The sequence below is a fragment of the Pelobates fuscus genome, chromosome 1 (genome assembly GCF_036172605.1).
Source record: "Pelobates fuscus isolate aPelFus1 chromosome 1, aPelFus1.pri, whole genome shotgun sequence".
In the NCBI taxonomy this organism is placed as follows: Eukaryota; Metazoa; Chordata; class Amphibia; order Anura; family Pelobatidae; genus Pelobates; species Pelobates fuscus.
In genome coordinates this window covers 415996390-416015923 of record NC_086317.1, presented here as the reverse complement: position 1 = coordinate 416015923, position 19534 = coordinate 415996390, and the positions used below count along the sequence as shown (strand labels likewise).

Here is a 19534-nt window from a genome sequence, read left to right as displayed (position 1 = left end):
CCATTTGGCCCATTTATGGCCGAAACTCTCTGTGCATCCTTGGTTAATATCTGTATGTGCCTTATTTCAAAGCAAAACACTGTACATACATACTTTAGGCACCATGGCCACTTTAAATCACTGATGTGGCCATGGTGCTTGGTGTAACCTTTTCAATAAAAAAATCATTTTTCCAGATCAGATGTTTTAGCTTAAAATTTGGCATTCAGATTTCATTTCCCTCTCATTCCTTTTTAAATTAAAGGACCACTATAGGCACCCAGACCACTTCAGCTCAATGAAGTGGTCTGGGTGCCAGGTCCCTCTAGTGTTAACCCTGCCCGCTGTAGAAGAGAAACTGCTATGTTTACATTAGGGTTAATCCAGCCTCTAGTGGCTGTCTCATTGACAGCCGCTAGAGGCGCTTTCGTGCTTCTCACTGTGATTTTCACAGTGAGAAGACGCCAGCGTCCATAGGAAAGCATTTAGAATGCTTTCCTATGGACTGACTGAATGCGCGCGCGGCTCCTACTGCGAATGTGCATTCAGCCGATGACGTCCAAAGGAGGAGGAGAGTCCCCAGCGCGGAGGGAGAAAGGTGAGTGTTTAACCCCTTCCTCCCCCTTCAGCCCGGCGGGAGAGGGGCCATGAGGGAGGGGGGACCTATTAAAACTATAGTGCCAGGAAAAGCACTATAGTGGTCCTTTAACAGTCCAAGTCCCTAAAGCACTTCAACTTGATAAATCGCAAGTTGAAGAGAGTGTCCCATTTTTATTCACCTGATAAAAGTTTCTGGGTTGTACCCTCCTAGCTGTTTGATTGAACTCAAGGATGACGCACACTCAGAGTATTTCAATAAGTGCCTATTTCTTTTGAAGATGCTATTGCACACAGTTTTGTGCCCTCTCAGAAAGCGGCTTAAGGACTTATAGAGAACCAATGGTTCCAATGCTTTTGCATTAGAGCGTCAATTGCTTTACATGCGTCATGCATCTCAATATTTATCTATGAGAAGCACTGGATTGGCCGGGAAATTGTCTGACCCTGTCTTGTTTGTATGCTCAAATTTCTTTGTTTTCATTCTCACATGCACATAATTATCTGGGATCTAATGGGCCATAAGGTATGAAAGGTTTTTTATATAGAACACAGTGTTTAGGGAATAAATCTCCAGTGAATTACCAATATTTCACCCTTTGGTCAATAACACTGTCAGTTTCCAGTCTCCAGTCTTTAGCCAGTAACTCCACACTGAGTATTGCCAGTAACTGACCAAAGGATTTACAATTTTAGGCTAAATAGCTCCAAATTCTCAAAATCATCTATATTTCCAGCTTTTCCTCCTGATAGGGAACTATGCACTCCTAGTAGTCCTTTAAAACTACATTTCCCGGCATGCCCCTGGGCTGGTCGCGCTTACCACGTCACATGATATAGCTTTGCTGGTTGGCCGCTGGGAGAATTTTGAACTGCAGCACAGGCGCGAGCCAGGCAGCGGAAGGGGTTAGTGAGAGCGGTCGGTGAGAGCTGGTAACACGGCGGGGCCGGTAGGGGGATCTAATAACCGTTATCTGCTGCTTAACGTCATCACTGGCAATGACTAATAATAATAATAAAATCCGCACTGCCATTACACAATGCTGCACGGCTGGCTGGTTGTTTATAACCCTGACTGCCTCTATATGAAGGCTCATAGCAATGTACATCAATGTGTGTATAATATATATATTATCACAGCTAGCTAGCTATCTATCTATATATATGGGATTATCACGGCTATCAGTGTATATAGGGGACGGTCACGGCTATCAGTGTATATAGGGGACGGTCACGGCTATCAGTGTATATAGGGGACTGTCACGGCTATCAGTGTATATAGGGGACTGTCACGGCTATCAGTGTATATAGGGGATTGTCACGGCTATCGGTGTATATAGGGGACTGTCACGGCTATCGGTGTATATAAGGGACTGTCACGGCTATCGGTGTATATAGGGGACTGTCACGGCTATCGGTGTATATAGGGGACTGTCACGGCTATCGGTGTATGTAGGGGACTGTCACGGCTATCGGTGTAGGTAGGGGACTGTCACGGCTATCGGTTTATGTAGGGGACTGTCACGGCTATCGGTGTATGTAGGGGACTGTCACGGCTATCGGTGTATGTAGGGGACTGTCACGGCTATCGGTGTATGTAGGGGACTGTCACGGCTATCGGTGTATGTAGGGGACTGTCACGGCTATCGGTGTATGTAGGGGACTGTCGCGGCTGTCGGTGTGTGTAGGGGACTGTCGCGGCTGTCGGTGTGTGTAGGGGACTGTCGCGGCTGTCGGTGTGTGTAGGGGACTGTCGCGGCTGTCGGTGTGTGTAGGGGACTGTCGCGGCTGTCGGTGTGTGTAGGGGACTGTCGCGGCTGTCGGTGTGTGTAGGGGATAAATGCTGCCAGATCAGCCCAGTAACATTTCAGGACTCCTTTTTTTAATTAAATTTATTTCAAGATGCAGGTCCTAGTAATACAATAACAGTAAATATGATGGCACCTGACATTACCCATGCCCTCTGTTACCATATACCAGTGGTTCCCAACCTTTGTCACTCCGTGGTGGGAATGTAGGTCTTGCTGGATGGAGATAACTAGAGCTGTATGATACAACAGCTTTGTCAAAGGTTTGTCATTACTATTTATAAAATAGTAATAACCGTAATCGGTTATCAGTGACAGAGATTGCCTGTTTCCTATAATTGTTTTTAGTTTAACCCAGTGCATTTAGGTACCATAAGGTGTAACACATTCAAGCCAAAATCCCTCACTGCTTCCTTGTACAATGCACTATTTCACACACAGGAGTGCTGGCAAGTTGTATGGTAGAGCCTATGGATTTTCCCAGTCTGCATTCCTTTCCTTTTATTTTATTTTTTAAACAATTCTGTAAATCATCCTGTTTTCATTTTTTGCTTGGCAGGTATTAATCTTTTTGATGTTTGCAGGTAAAGTGTGCAAAGAATGAATAAGATCTCAAAAAGTGCGGATTTTGTAAAACTGACATCATCCTTTGAGGCCGTAGAGAAGTTACAGTCAGATCTCAAGGTGAGTTTTGTTTTGTTGGGTTCTCAAGCTTCTTTCTGTTAACTGTTCCAGGGACTTTTCTTGCGTGGAGTCAAATGGCAGACCACTTCATGCAGGGAATCAAAGTTATGTAATTCAATATGTACCTGTCTATTAAACCCCTGATACAGCATTCTTTTACACGTGACAGAACCACCCACCGTTGTTACGAATCCAAATGAATGCAATTGATTGGGATAATAGATTTGTACCAATTGACATTCAGTATAACAGAAAGACTGTTTATTTACATTTAATAGATTTTTTTTAATTTTATTTTTTAAACTTGTCTTTTACATGGTGTACTTTATCATGTGCATGACAAAATAATTCATCTTATTGCCACTTTTTATTCCTGTTCTGGATTTTTTGCTTATACGTTGGAAGTGATAAATATTTTGGCAACAGTAATTAAATAGGCTCATACACAGCAAGTTGCAATGGCATTCTAGTAACTACATTTTATTGTGTAATTTTATGGGAGTGCATGTGATCATCTTTAGAATATGTATAGTTTTGCTTTTAGATGTCGTGTGGTTTATTTTCTATAAATGTTTGACTTCTTGTCTAGTTATGGTCTGTTGATAAAGATTAAAAATATGTTTGTACTATTTTCCATCCTTTACATCAATTTGCCATTGCCATCACTTATATTTGATTGCATTGGAATTTAACTTTAAACTAATAGAACTACGATCATTGGTAGTACTGACCGTATTAAATTATGCATGTAACATTTTCTATTCTCTTGCTTTTCAGTCATGCCTGTCAGATGTCCCTTGTGATCAGTTGTCCTCTGATCGTCTGTCAGATCAGCGAGTGGTTTGTGATCGAGTCCTTCGAGCCTGTAACCACTGGGCTGGAGATGCATCATGCCGTGGACAGCACCTGCAGAGCCTTACCCCATTGGCAGAGATTGCGTGTCATGGATTTCGTGCCGCCACCCTCCAGAATAACTCCTTCTATTTGGAGAAGATTCTCTTTCACCTTTTGAAAAATGTATCTGCACGGGACTCATCCTATCAATCCACCATTCAATTATCGAACCTCTTGTACACATTTCTTACAAAGTGCCCTGAAGATCTGAAGGTTGGGGGAGACTATGTTGCTTTGGCTAAAAGCAGTTTTCAGTTCCTGTGGAAAGCAGCTGGGGACCAAGAACAGAAGAACAATCCCTGTGCCTGTAACCAAGAGATCTTGTGCCTACGATTACATGCCCTGCGCTTTCTCGTCCTGGTTGAACGATCTCCATCACACACAGATTCCCCTCTAACTATAGCACGTCATGTGAAATTTGTAACTTTGGCTTTTGAGTCTAAGGGCAAATCATGTAGCAAGGAGGATGTCTGCTTTTTAAATAACAGCGTTGAAGATCTGTTGGTAAAGCCTTTGCTAGAAGCCGGGACTCTCACCAATCCATGGGCTCGTTGCTTAGTGGAACTGACTGTACATAGATGTCGCAGTCTTTGTAAACGAAATTGCTTTCAGCAGGGAAAAGATGCGCTTCAACAAGCATATTCTTATTTGAAAAGTGGTGACGGATGCTGTCTAGCTGGGCTGACACTTACAAAATTTGCACTGGAGATACAGGAACAGGGTAGATCACGAGGAATTGGAAAATGTTTAGATGAGATGGCCAATGCCGTTCTCAAAGTAGATTCTTCAGGGGAAGGGTGGCTTTGTCAGGCATTGAGCGAGTGCATCCAGTTTGCTGTCTCTTGTGTGGATGGACATTTCAAATCAACTGCAGATATCAGGACTTTGTGTCTTAAGGAGGTCTTGAACTTGGCCAGTTTTCTCAAGGCACACTACTACCTTCTAGAGAAACAAATGTCTGCGGTATGTATTTTTTTATTTTTTTGTGTTTCATATGACTATAAAATTGAGCACTTTCTATTTGAGTAAAAAAAAAAGTGTTTATTAGAAAAATGCTAGAGGTCTTCCTTAGTGTTTTTTTTATTTTTTCAGTGCATTTGAACATTACATACATGCCAGAGGTGCCCCAACTGCAGTCCTCAGGCTAATTAGCTGGTTAAACAACTGGGCTATTGGTTGAGTCATGCACAATTTTATAATATAAAGCACAAGTCATGTTGAGTATTACTAGCAAGATTGTTTGCTTAAACAGGCTGATAACGGTAGCCTAGTACTGTCCACCAACCTGCACATTATGATTATGATCTTGTAGATGAGTAACAATAGTAGATACAGCGAGATACTTTTTTACAGGCTAGGAACGTAAAAGCAGGGTTGCGTTATGTTAGCTTAAGCTTCATATTTGGGCTATAAGTGTGGTTATCCACGGGTTTCCAGAACCTTGTGTGTGAGCATGTGGTACCTGTTGACAGTTTCTCCCCCAGACTTGTATGGAACTGGGTGCTTCTAATGTGAGTGCATGTGGTAGTGCCAGTTGTGTGTTTTGGCGTTGTCTGCCATGTTATGCCTGATTAGTTATGATCTGTGAGACAGTTTACTGTGCAAGAGATTGTGTGTTTAGGTATGTACATGTGATATGGGGGTGGGGGCAGGCACAGGACACCGATGTGGGGCTGTGTCTGCTTGTGGCTCTCGGTTGGTGCCGATTTTTCGGGAGCTCAGTCTGATCCGATCAACGGTCAGGCTCCGCCCCTGTAATTTATTAGTGAACTGAAATCGGAGTAGCAGATTTTAGTAAAGAAAAATTAGCCAAGCTCTGTAGCTATTACTATATATTTTTTTTTTTTATTTTTTTATTTTTTTTTTTTTTTTAACTACTCCGTTCAGCCATTTTTGCATACATTTTTCCCATTCAGGTTTCACATTGCTACAGCTATGTGTTTAATGAATAATACTATTGTGACCCTAAGCAATGTTTTCTCTTGACTTTTCGAGAACTGTGACCACTTAAAGGACCACTCTAGTGCCAGGAAAGCATACTCGTTTTCCTGGCACTAGAGTGCCCTGAGGGTGCCCCCACTCTCAGGGTTCCCCTCCCGCCCGGCTCTGGAAAGGGGAAAAGGGTTAAAACTTACCTTTTTCCAGCGCTGGGCGGGGAGCTCTCCGCCTCCGTTCCGCCCCGTCGGCTGAATGCGCACGCGCGGCAAGAGCTGCGCGCGCATTCAGCCGGTCGCATAGGAAAGAATTTACAATGCTTTCCTATGGACGCTTGCGTGCTCTCACTGTGATTTTTCACAGTGAGAATCACGCAAGCGCCTCTAGCGGCTGTCAATGAGACAGCCACTAGAGAATTAGGGGGAAGGCTTAACTAATTGATAAACATAGCAGTTTCTCTGAAACTGCTATGTTTATAAAAAATGGGTTAACCCTAGCTGGACCTGGCACCCAGACCACTTCATTAAGCTGAAGTGGTCTGGGTGCCTAGAGTGTTCCTTTAACTGACATTCAAGGGATCGGTAGGTCACAGTGGGAAAAACAATTTTCCCCTGCCCCAGATTAGAGGTAGAAAAATACTTTAAAAATGTAAAGCACCTCCTCCTCTCTCATCCTTCTCCTTACTATAAAAGTCGCCAAAATGTAATGAAAAATTAAGCCTTTATAGGAAGGAAAACTAAGAATTTCAAACTAGAAAACAATGTTCCTGATTGCTGTTACATCAGACAAGCGTTTAGTAGAACATCAAGCGTTGTCTACCTAACCCCCTTATCCAACGTTCCATTTGAATAAGGCGGTGTTAAAGCTGCGCTCTTCTTCTTTAGTTTTGCTCCCAGAGAAGCACAGGTACCATGTGGCTTGCGCTCTAGTAATCCAGGATGACAGGTCTGATGTCTCATTACTGCAGAGTGCGCTGCAAGGAATGTGTAAATGTTTGTAACGCACAAAGCTTAGCTCCACTACCTGGTGGTATTTGCCCCAGTCCTGGAGCCTCCAAAGCACAAGCCAGCTTCCCTCCTACCCAGTGACTGCCTATATGCAGTGCAGTTGCAGGTAGTTTAAAATTTGGTTTTACATCTGCTCACTTTCCAAGAGTTTAGGGGGGGACATTTTCAGCCCTGAGTCACCTGAACCTTCAGTGTCTCTTTCAAGAAGAAAGTGGGGATAGAGGAGAGTAGAGGAGAGCTCGGCGTTCAGGGCAAAGTTAAACTGACAAGATTATGCAAATATACAACGTTTGTTTATTTTTGTTGCTTCACAAAGCTCTCAATACTGGAAATATGTGAACTTTACAAAGTGTGAGTGGTAACTATAGATGTTGTTGTACAAACTGTTTTCTTCACTTCTGTCCAGGTTCCCAAGGATGGAAGCCGTCAACTCCGATCCTTGAGACAGCACCAGTTTACTGGGTTTCAGCAGTTCACTAATGCCACGTGCTCCTTCCTGCAAAATGGCAAGGTACGTACCTACTAGTACTGCTTTCATTTTTTTTCCCCTGTAGTCTTTGTGAACTTAACTATAGGAACAATCTAAAACAGGGTGTTAACATACAGCCGATTCAGCACATTGTCTGCTTGTTAGATTACATATGTAAATGTTGCCATCAAATTCTGCAATCTTTATTTTATTATTCCAGGATGTTAATTGTGATGACTTGCAACATCTCGTTGGAGTTTGCAAAGGTGTGATTTCCAGAATGCTGACCTCCCTCTGTGATCTCACTGGTCAAGATGCTGCAGAGTTTTTAAATCAAACAGGTCTGTTTCTCTGAGTAGAATTTGTTTGAGCTGGTGTTTCCTACCCTGTTTCTCCAGGACGATAGTTTAAACACTTCATGCATCATGACAACTTCATCTGTTATGGTGTCTTGAGGACCTGGGCACGGTCTTGCCTAAAAGCTGCAATTTTGGCAAAAATAAACGTTATCTTATCTTCTTGTACATCGCTTTCTGTGCCGGAGTCCTTTTCTTCTTTCTTATGAGTGTTCTTGTTTTCATAAAATTCATGTAGGGGATACTTTTACTTATGTATAGCAGTCAGGTTGACAAAACCTTGACAATTGGTGGAGCTTAAGGCAAGATTCTCTTTAATTTGCCAATCAAATGTAACCACAATTTATCAGTAAAATTATTCCCACAGAAAGGAAACTGCAGACCTCATTAGCAGAGGAAAACAAAATGGCTTCACCCAGATATTAAGGTCTAGTGCAAGGAAGAAGAGAGAGCAAGTATTTATAATAAAAAAAAAAAATAAATAATAATAAAAAGCAAGTGTCACGGGGGGGAGAGTATAATCAAGATACAGGTTCCCTAAGGAAAGGAAAACCAAAAGAGAGAAAATAACATACGAGGGCTACTTTAAGGGGTTAAATAATTTACAAATGGTTTAACCCCAAAGTTATGTAAAAGGCACCAATTTGCTTAGCCCCTCTTCTAGCCAAGTCCCCTGCTTTAATGGGGAAACCTCGAACTGGACGTCAGTGATAGACTGAGCGTGTCTGCCTCTCTTAACTTATCACTAACTTAAAGGATCACTATAGGCACCCAGACCACTTCAGATTAATGAAGTGGTCTGGGTGCTAGGTCCATCTAGGTTTAACCCTGCCTGCTTCAGAAACTATGTTTACATTAGGGTTAATCCAGCCTCTAGTGGCTGTCTCATTGACAGCTGCTAGAGGCGCTTCTCACTGTGATTTTCACAGTGAGAAGACGCCAGCGTCCATAGGAAAGCATTGATAATTCCGCCAATGATGTCGGAAGGAGGAGAGAGCCCGGCGCTGGAGAAAGGTAAGAATTTAACCCCTTCCTCCCACTTCAGCCTGGTGGGAAGGGGGCCATGAGCGGGGGGGGACCTATTAACACTATAGTGCCAGAAAAAAACGAGTTTGTTTTCTTGGCACTATAGTGGTCCTTTAACATTCAAAAAGTTGTGTAAGAACAGTTTTACCAGTGCTCAGTCAACAAATTTCCCATTGAAGAAGAGGGACAGAGTAGACAGGCGGCCTCTACACAACTTTCAGGTTAAACTATTCTAAAAACCGGATTAACCCTTTTAAGGTAAGATTGCACCATCACAACTTAATCAACCTAGTTATAGTGCTGGAGTATCCCTTCAAGGATAAACTAATTATGTTGCATTGGGGGATATCTATAAATGGTTTGAAAGACTATGTAATGTCCTGAAGAGTCTAGGTTGAAACCAATGGCTTAAGCACTAGGTAATTAATTGTCTGTTTCCATGATAGCATCCTGTGTGCACAATGTGGCCTACTGGTTCTACAATCAGAAGAAGTATCAGGAAGCATCTGACATTGTATCTCCACTCTGTGAGCAACTGGCAGCCGCCGGTCCAGGAGGAGACCCTGACCTGTCTTCAGAACGGGTAAGCAGCAGCTACACTATACATTTCAATACTTTCTGTTGGGGCTGAGCAATCTGAATGATTAAAAATCCCAAAACTTGTTCTATAAATACAGGTTTGGGTAATGGTGGTGTCACGTCAAGGGTGCATAATTCATTGTTACACAATTGAATATTTCCATTTAATGTAATTTGTGTAGTGCATATATGAATTGGTCACTTGGTTGTAAGGTCAGATGACAAAAGGGATAATGTGAAGGGGGGCATATGGTTTGCAACATGGATTGATACTTTGATTAATCAGTGGCTCTGCAGCGTGTGAGATTCTCCACTTGAGATGCCTGGGTGTCAAGTTCGGATGTAAACTAGCTGGCTTCAGCCATATGGCCGGTACCTCTTAATTGATGACTTAATCTTTTTGATATGTTAATGATCTCTAGCCTTGTGTTCAGTATCATATCCAAAAGAAACTTCTATATAGTTTCTAACTTACCTACCGAATAATAATTAAGCCTTGTTTTTATTATATTTAAATTGGCACAAGCACAATCTTCTAATAAAGCCTAAACGTGCTTTGCATAACTAACCCATATGGGAAGGGATTGTGATGTCTGCTATATTGGGTCACAAGGAGGGTTACAGCTCTATAGAATGGGGAAAAGTAAGTGATTAGGACTTCTGTTATTTTACCCCTTTTGTTTTTTTATCTATTGGTGTAAGATTGTATTTTTGGCATTCCAGTCTGGTGCAAATTCTCCTATGTTGTACCATATTCCCAAGAATATCTTGAGCTTTTTAAACGGATTTACCTCTCAGAAAGGTGAGTGTTTGATTCAGATGACGATTCTGGACGCAGTGGATGTTTTTTTTTCTTCTTTTTTTTTGTCCTGTCCCCGACTCCTCCCTTTAACAGTGGAGCTTCTGAGAGGAACATCTTAAAGGAACAATAAGCACCAAAACGAAAAAAAAAATCACAGCAAATAGAGAAGTTAGACAGCAGGGGTGTTGAGCTTTGTTTTAGTTCTTAGTGTCCCTTTAAAACCAAAGGGGTCTACGTTTGGCATCCTGCTAAATGCTAAGAAGTTATCCACCCCAAAGATCATGATCTTTGAAATGGTTTTCTCACATTGGTGTAGAGATTTGATGATTGACCCTCCTTTAGCCACTGTTCGAAGTGCTACGGAATCTGTTGGCACTATATAAATGCCAATAATAATTAATGAAGGTGCCATCTAAGTGTGTTTGTCTGCAATCAGTTTGCAGAACGTCTGCTAGAGTGACAAAAACCATAACATTTTGTGCATTCAAAAGTGACTGCTCCTCTTCAAAGTGTGTTTAAAAAGTAGTGTTATTGTTATGGGTAGAAATATAGCTGTTTTTACTTAAAGAAACACTCTAAGCAATATAATCATTGCAGCACACTGTAATAGTTACAGTTACAGGAATTTTCTGCCACCTCCACCACACCCCCTTACACGCACACACTTTGGCTGAGCGCATCAACTGATTACTGTATTTCAATGAGCTAAGCGCTTCACTGCTGATATTGGCTGTGACAGAAATCCGGCATAGAGCTTACTGATTTCCCTGAGCTGTTGTACAGGCGATGAGCAGAGTTAGACTGACTCCATATAAGTCAGGCTGTCCTATAATAGGGGGCACTCTTGGCACCAGAACCACTATATAGTGTGAAGCGGTTTTTACAGCAGATTCATTCGAGAAAAGACTGGGAGGAATCTCAGGTGCCATTTAAAATTATCTTTACCTGACAGACCACTCAGAAGGGAAAAGGAACACTTCTTTTCAAAGATCCCCTTTTAGATTGTTCTGCTTTAAATCATTATGCTATGAACAAGCTTTGTTTTTAAACATTGTTCTTTTTAACATGTCACACATTAGCTACACCGTTGTTTCCGCCTGCATGTCGAGAGCTGCCGGAAGGCTGGTCAGACGGAGCTAGGACTTGCTGCAGTGACACTTTGGTTGCGAGCATTACGTGGGCAGATCCAGCAGCAAATGGCCGAACCAATCGCCCTGTGGGTCAAACTTAAAACGGAAGGCGCTAGGAATGGCAACGAGGACCTGAGACTGCAGTGAGTGATACAAGATATAATCCCACTACCTCAAATTGCATTGTAGGTTAATTTCTAAAGTGTGAAGTGTTAGGAATTCATAATAAAACGTAAAATTAATTTTCAAATGTAAGTCCATTGTTACTTAGCTGTTTTGGAGATTTATTTTCCAGTTTGGCTATTGTGGTATGAAATTTAAAATTTACTTAGAACTCCTGACAAATCACACTTTGGTGAATAACCATAATGGTGTATATGTGAAGAATTTAAACCTTCCTGTTTGCTGCACTTTCTTTCCTAACATGGTTTGAACTTTGTTTAATTAAAGTACTCTGAAAGATGGATTTGGTGATCATCCAGTAGATCCAGAGCTGATGGTTTCCCTGCTTGCTGAAGAAATTAAAGGATACAAGTGTGCCCATGGAGACACGGGTCAGGAGCGTTATAACACAATCTGTGATCTGCTTGAGCTGTGCAGTGAGAGCAGCAGCCTAGAGCATCACCGGCCCTTATTCCTGCTTGAGCTTGCTCAGGTTTTGTGCTATCATGACTACACTGGGCAGACGGACTGGTAAGAACTGACTTTACTAATCTACTCCTACAGAAAGTGAACATTAATACTGGTGTATGAATTATGGATCGACCAATATAACTTTTCCAGAGGTGATGCCGATTATCGGTCACCTTTTGAGCCAGTGCCGATAACCGGTGCCAATATTCTTTACATTTAACATTTTGAAAAAGCTACACAAATCTGGCATTAACTGAACTTGCTGACAGAAATCCCACTCTTATCACTCTCAGGTAGCCAGTACATTCTGGGATCACTGAGAGCCCAGCATGTACAATGCTGTTACCAGTAGCAATCTCACTACTAGCAATCTCACTACTATCACTCTCAGGTAGCCGGTACATTCTGGGATCATTGAGAGCCCAGCATGTACAATGCTGTTACCAGTAGCAATCTCACTACTAGCAATCTCACTACTATCACTCTCAGGTAGCCGGTACATTCTGGGATCATTGAGAGCCCAGCATGTACAATGCTGTTACCAGTAGCAATCTCACTACTATCACTCTCAGGTAGCCAGTACATTCTGGGATCATTGAGAGCCCAGCATGTACAATGCTGTTACCAGTAGCAATCTCACTACTATCACTCTCAGGTAACCAGTACATTCTGGGATCACTTAGAGCCCAGCATGTACAAAGACATCGTGCAGTAGTTTTAAACTATACAACAGGGGACACATTATACAGTAATTATTTTTCATATAGCCTGTATATGTTCTGCGGAATCTGCATCTTCCAAACTACTGAACGGATCTGGGTGAATTTTGGATATGTGGTTCACCCAGATCCCCCCAGTTATTGCATGTTTTGGGGGCCCTGTGATATGTTTTATAAAACTGTATTTCTCTGCCTGTGATAATGAGATTACCCATTGTGTTCAGTGATCATATCACAGGCAGAGGGGCGGATTTTGTGTGGGAGTGTCTGTGTGTATTGTACGGACTGATTGGTTGTATTTCAAAACCCTGTGGGCAGTACTATGTTGGTGGATTGTAAATAAAAGAGGCTGTATGTGCCAGTACAGTCAGTTCTGCTTGACCTCAAAACGAAGTGTCGTCTTGTTATTGGGGGAATTGGATTGTATGCTGATTGCCAGGAGTGTAAGCTGTTTGTATGGTTTTTCCTGTTCGGCTGTTTAACAGCATTCGTGTGTTTCCTGTTCGGGAGTTGGAGAATTCGTGTGTTTGCAGTTTGGGAGATTGGTGATTGCAGTAGCTGCCTGTGCATCTGAAAGGGGAATATTGCCTAAACGGTTTTTAACCTCTTGTGTGCAAAACGGTCTGTTACAGTCTCTATCTATCTTTGTGTGTGTGTATATGTATGTGTAAGTTACTTATCACTGCAAGCCATAACATATCTTCCTTGATGCATTTCTACTTGCCAGGGCTACATTTTCACTTGCCACTAGCGAGGTGTGTGTGTGTGTGTGTATTTACACACCTATAATTTCGTACTATCGATGTGCAGATTTGTACATAGAATAAAAATATTTAACTGATTTTCAGTATCTGTCGATCTATGCATCGTGTGGTCATTCAGCTCACACATTAATGAAGTAAAAACTTACAAATGCAATTCTTATGGATTCTTTTAACTAGAAAAGTAGTATCATTTTGGGGGTTATTGACTGTAATATTCTGTAGCGAACATCTGTAGCGAAAAAAAAAAAAACACCATGGAAAGTTATTTAATTATATCCCTGTTAATATATCCAACGGCATTGATTATTTAGCAAGAAATGATATCTATATCTTTACTATATTCATGATAGCTGGGTTCTTCAGGGCCATTTTTTGGAGCCATCGGTTTCCAAGATAATATTAATGCGGAAAATCCAACACAATCGGTACCCTCAATGTTTGTTCGTGTAATACTGATATGTATCGGCTCTTTAAGTGTAGAAGCTATAGATTTATTAAAGGATAATAGCTTGAATTTACCCAACTCTTTTATTGCTATTTTAGTTCTGCTTTAGATGCGGTCCAGGAATCTCTCCGTCTCTTGAATTCTTCAGGCCATTCTAAAAGTGACGAGCGCCTGCTGGACATAAAAGCCCAGGCTCTTCTCTGGCAGTATATCTGCACCCTGGAAGCCAACATGCAAGAAGTAAGGAATGTAATGTAGACAGCAGTCACGATTCAGCATTGTGTGTCTATCCAATAGAGAAATAAAACCTTTTCAAAAAGTATTTGTAATTGCATCTATATATTTTCTTGGGTAAACCTACTGCGGTCATATGTTTTCTTACTTTTTTTTTTTTCTACTTTTTTTTTTATTTTTTTTTATTGAACACAGCAGGCAGACAAATTGCTTTCTAATATGCAATATCTAATTTTGTGTTTGTGTATTTTTTCATTAAAGTGCCAACATATTTCTTCATTGTGATGCATAGTGTTCTTTCATAGAAAGTTGTGGTTTGGCAATGGTAAATCTGTCTTGTGTATGGTGGATAAAACCTGTTGTTCAAACCTCCTATCACACGTGCATGTTGACCAACTTTGACATTTGCTATGCCATGTATATGGATCCAGGCAGATGTCTACATACCTAGTGTGTTTTATTTGTAGAGTATGGAGGAGCAGCAACGAAAAGCAAAGCTTGACAGTCAGCGGAATGGGATAGAGTATGAACCCAATGACCTAAACTATGAAGACAAGCTCCTAGATGACCAGTCCGTCCAAGAAGGAATTTGTTTCACATTGGCGGGAGAGACCGGTAAACACAAATCCTTATATTACTATGGACTGCTAGAGTTTGTGATAATCTTGGTAACAGTTTTTAAAAGTCACGGTTGAGTATATTTTACCTAAAAATGAAAAAAAAATAGTGTTGCCTTTGATTTAGGCTCTTCCTAGCAGATGATACTTGCCACAATTAACCATATCTTTAGATATATTTGGCTATATTAAGATTTGCCTATCCCTTGGTCTTCAAGGAATTCAACTGCTTACTTATTCTCCATTTGATAGGACCCATGAAAAGTTTGGAAGAAGCTTTGAATCTGTGGAAATCTGTCCTATCAGGCCTCAAAGCTCCACTACTATATAACGCAGAACAAACTGTGTTCTCCTTGCATCTGCTAGGGTCAATTTTCCGTTTGATGGGTAAGGTAAGTACACTTAAAGAAAAAGTGGAGACCATAAAACGTTGTGGGTGATTTGGTAGTTGAAGTAATTAAATAATGCACTGGATCATGGCTTACCTCCTCACCTGTACCAACTACTTTTTGAACCTTTTGTGCAGCCTCTACAGTCCATACAGGCGTTCCAGCTTGCTTGTCATCTATGCAGTTCCATCGGAGATCACATTAGGCATGTAGGAGCTCTCTGTCAGCTGACAAAACTGCTTTTCTATTTGGAAAGTCCTACATCTGGCCAGGTATGTAATAAAGCTCTTCATACATTCTCCTGTATTCTGCTTCAAAAGGTGGAAGGAATACAATTCAAGCATGTTCATGAAATCATTGATTCAATCCATTGGCAAACATAGAGAACTTTTGTTTTTTTCATTTAATTTTTCTATTTGAATTTGAGTTGTCTGCACAATATTTTCAGATACTAATATTCGGACTGAAAAGTGTCAAATACTTTCTTGCCACATGACCTTTTAGACTTTAGCCGTACTGGAAACTGTGCAGCTTCTGCTGTAAGCATTTGAATCACCAAAGAGTTTCCACCAGTTATTATGACTTCAAGTCTTCATTTATATTTGTCCACAGATCACACTAGAGGAGGCAGAAAATGTGTTAAAAAGTGCAGACCCTGCTACAGAGACTTACTCCCTGGCTGAGCTGACCTGCAAGCTCCTTCGGAGTCATCTCTTCCGGGTGACACACAAGGTATGCGCATGTGTTATTGGCAATAAGTGTGGTTTTAGATTTCAAGAGCTCATGCTAAATTGTTTGCAGGAACTCTATATCCAATGTACTATTTGATCTTGATCTACGTATGAAGTAATGTTTGTGTATCACTATTCGTTCTTGTTTTAAATTGACAAAACATGTTTAAATCTGTCCAGGTTGTGGAAGGAGTTGGAATGCTTATGGATGTTCTTCAGCATCCTTTGCTACAGAAATCCTCAAAGTCCTGCTACCTTTTAAAGGTCCAAGCCCTGCAAGAGCTCTCAATGTTCTTGAGACTTCCACCAATGCTTCTGCCTCAGGATATTTTCAAGCAGCTTAGTAACCATGGTAAGTTAATGAGGTAGTGTGAACATAGTATTATAAAAAAAGCCTTTTATATGGGCTCCCACCAATGATTGGGAGGGCCACAGGATGGTTAAAAGGAACATGTAGACACTTACCTTTCCACTCCCCCACCACAATTACATTAGACAGGCCCACCTCTGTTGCTCTACAGTAACCGTGCCGGATAGAGTTTCCATAGCATCAACATGGCATGTGTTGGGCAAAAGGACATCTCCTCTCTTAATCCCCCCCTTAATCTTTTGTCAAAGTGCAAGCTACTTTATCTTATTTATAACTTTTTCAATAATTCACATGAGGACAAAATACACCACTAAACAAATAATAGAATGACACAGCCATGTTCAACTGTTCCAAAAGTAGCTTTAAAGTCTATTCTTTTTTTTTTTTTTTTTTTTTTTAGGTGGCCACAACCCAGAGACTGCTTTGACTGAAGCCCACAAGTTACTTCGTAGCATTGTTCTTCTTCTTCTTGGAAAGGATGTGTTGTCCTCTTCTAAGGTTCCCTCAGAGTCACGTTTTGTGGATAATGGTATGTGATCGATTGGTATTGGATATGTTCTGATACGAGAGGCTGGTCTATGTGCAGACTCGTGACCAAGTTATTTCATGTTTATTATGTAGGAGATAACCTCCTTCAGAAGTGGCAGGTACTTGCAGACCTTCTCAGTTGCTCCCAGGATCTCATCACCACTCTGTGCCGTATGGGCAGTGTTTCAGATGCCAAATCCTACTGCCTTGAAGGACTTCGGCTAGCTAAAAATCTACAAAGTATGCGCCTGTAAGTATTTATAATCGTGTAAAATCTCCAGTAGTGTGATTTCAGAAAGCCATTTTTAATAAAGCGGATGATTCAATTTATTTGCAATCCATGATTATGTGAGTCCTGTGATCAGTATTTATCACCAGAAACAGAGTGCTAGTCTATCGCCAATCCTTTTTTTCTCAACCTTGGATATTCTATCAATTTCTGTGTCATGAATTGCATATACAAGCAGAGTTAGGTCTTAAACTGCTAGATACTCTCCATTTGGAAGTCAACTGTGGTAGGCAACCATCTATAAATGGTCATTTGCTAACCTTGCACTTTTTATTACACAGTGGCTTTTGCATTTTACACCATTGTTTACCAACCGATGCACAGATTAAGATGGCAGCTGCATTATAGTGTCATTAAACGTTGGCATGCACGGGGAAAGTCTTGGCATATTTGGTTTCCCTGGTTCTTTTTTTCCCTGTCAGATTTCTAATCTTTAAGAATCATTTTCTGAATGAGATTATTATATTAAACTGTCCCCTGCTTCATTAGCTGTGCAGATTTCTTGGTTAGAAAAGCTGAGTTGGAGACCCTACGCGCAGAAAATCAGCTCTGTGAAGATGATCTGCAGTACGTTGTGTTCTTAATGGAGTCCTGCACAGGTAATTACTAGAGTATTAAAGGGGCACCACCTTCCTCCACACACACTTATATTTTTTTTTAATTCTCATGCATTACAGAAGCAACTCATCCAATCTCATTCCTTGTTATATATTCTCCTCCCCCCCCCCCCCCAAATTGGAGCAAAGTACATATTTTAAACTCTCCACAACAGGTTATGTCAGTTTTTGTTCTACTTCTAGCCTTCTAGTGACATTTTGTACTTTTTAAGAATGTTATGTAACTTGGCAGCTTCGTTTATTTATTTTTTATGAACATAGAAAATTGAAGAGGGGAAACTATTATGTCAGACTGGGGGATGGACATAGAACCACAGACACTTTAGTAATTACTTAAATAATTTGTTTAACTGTAATGAACAGGAAAAAGGAAAACCAAAACTAGGAGCTCCTGGCTCAGTGTTTAGGATGTTCCTTTAATTGATTTTCTCATGTCTTATAGTTTTATTCTATTTTTTTTCTATCAGATTTCTCTTCAAAAACTCAGAAGAAAGAAATAAAGATACAACCGTCCAAGGGGAAAAAGCCCAAAAATAGGAATGTTGAATTGATTCCTCAAAGTCCACCAAACGAAGATTTTTTGAAAAGTGTCCAATTCCAGTATGTAGACACCAGAGACGTGTTGAATCCCCCTGCCTCTCCTACACCTGCAACTTTACCCAAGAAGACTTTCCCATGCTTTGTGTCTCATGATAAAGACTGTACATGTTCCCTTTGTTCTGATCTAGTATTGTCTCTGCTCTGTACTCGGTGGATGGTTGCTCAGACTGAAAACGATCCTCGAAGCCTAGCATTACTGAAGTTAGCCCTACAGCGGTGCCAGTCGATAACTCGCCGTTTTTCTAGAGTCGTGCAAGCTCTCTTAAAAGAGGACTCAAAATTTGCAATTGGTATGACCGATGAGATCGTTGCTCGAATTTACTTTGCTATGGTATCACTGAGCCCCCCAGCTAAGTTATCTGAACGAACACTAGAGGATGGTCTGAATTTTCTGTCATCCCGCCCACCTAATTTCCCCAAGTATTGGAGGGCAGGACTTCTCCTGGCTAAAGCACTGAATTCCACTTACAGGCTTGCTACAAAGCATGCAGGTTGCATTACAGATCTCTTCATGCAAGTATGGGGCTGGCAACCACAGCGACACAGACGAAAAGATCCTGATCGCAGCTATAAGTGCATGACCGCGACGCCAAGTGTTACCTTAAGCAAGGTGAAAGATACTGAGAAGGTTGCAGGGGATGATCCAACCATCATCTCTATGGAGGGTTCAGACTCTGAGAGCTTGCTTTTGCCCACCAGACCTCCAACAACTCCTCTACGTAAAGACCATCTACCAACACCGTTGAAACCTGTGGTCTCCACCCAAGTGAGAAAAGGCAGTGTAACTATTTATAATGAAGAGTCTCCTGTGCCAGAATTACTGCCAAAAGCACCAAGAAGGCGCCAAACAAGGGCTGTCATAAAGGTATCTGTTCTTTACCCTACACATGCATATTTTGCTAACCTATAGGGTAAGATTTAACCTGTATGGTAAACTCTAAATATCATGGGACACTGTACAATGCCAACAATCTAGAGTAGTTGCATAGTTACATACCGATTGCTTTTCTAAAGTATGAACACACAAATCTGGGAGATTATACTGCCTAGAAAGACATGGGGTGATAAGCATAATGTCTTGAGCAAAACCATAGCAATGTTATAATGATCACCTGACAATTGATCAATTTACAAGTTTGCCCTTTTCCAGAACTCTGTTCACTAGACAGATGAACTAGATTATTTTGTCAACTGGGCATTTTATTCACTAAACAGGTTGTGGTACATGAATGGTTTGCCAAAGCTGAGCAAAAGGGGAAAATAAATGTGTGCAAATAGATTAACTATATTTTGCCTTTAAATTATTCTTTTTTTTAAATTTATTTTTCCCAC

The 19534-nt window shown here is 41.0% G+C and overlaps 1 protein-coding gene across 1 annotated transcript in view; it reads left to right on the top strand.

The window, feature by feature from the left end:
• Nucleotides 1-1464: 1464 nt before the first annotated feature.
• The window catches only part of ESPL1 (extra spindle pole bodies like 1, separase), a 34533-nt gene continuing 16463 nt past the window's right edge, over nucleotides 1465-19534 (top strand). The window contains exons 1-18 of the mRNA XM_063428465.1: nucleotides 1465-1495; nucleotides 2969-3068; nucleotides 3846-4925; nucleotides 7311-7415; nucleotides 7594-7714; nucleotides 9202-9338; nucleotides 11216-11409; nucleotides 11717-11959; nucleotides 13926-14067; nucleotides 14529-14676; nucleotides 14931-15070; nucleotides 15205-15339; nucleotides 15680-15799; nucleotides 15979-16150; nucleotides 16569-16697; nucleotides 16790-16946; nucleotides 17475-17584; nucleotides 18070-19067. Of these exons, the coding sequence (XP_063284535.1) occupies nucleotides 2985-3068; nucleotides 3846-4925; nucleotides 7311-7415; nucleotides 7594-7714; nucleotides 9202-9338; nucleotides 11216-11409; nucleotides 11717-11959; nucleotides 13926-14067; nucleotides 14529-14676; nucleotides 14931-15070; nucleotides 15205-15339; nucleotides 15680-15799; nucleotides 15979-16150; nucleotides 16569-16697; nucleotides 16790-16946; nucleotides 17475-17584; nucleotides 18070-19067 (4215 nt within the window). The 5' untranslated portion in view covers nucleotides 1465-1495; nucleotides 2969-2984. The remainder of the gene's footprint in view (nucleotides 1496-2968; nucleotides 3069-3845; nucleotides 4926-7310; nucleotides 7416-7593; nucleotides 7715-9201; nucleotides 9339-11215; nucleotides 11410-11716; nucleotides 11960-13925; nucleotides 14068-14528; nucleotides 14677-14930; nucleotides 15071-15204; nucleotides 15340-15679; nucleotides 15800-15978; nucleotides 16151-16568; nucleotides 16698-16789; nucleotides 16947-17474; nucleotides 17585-18069; nucleotides 19068-19534) is intronic.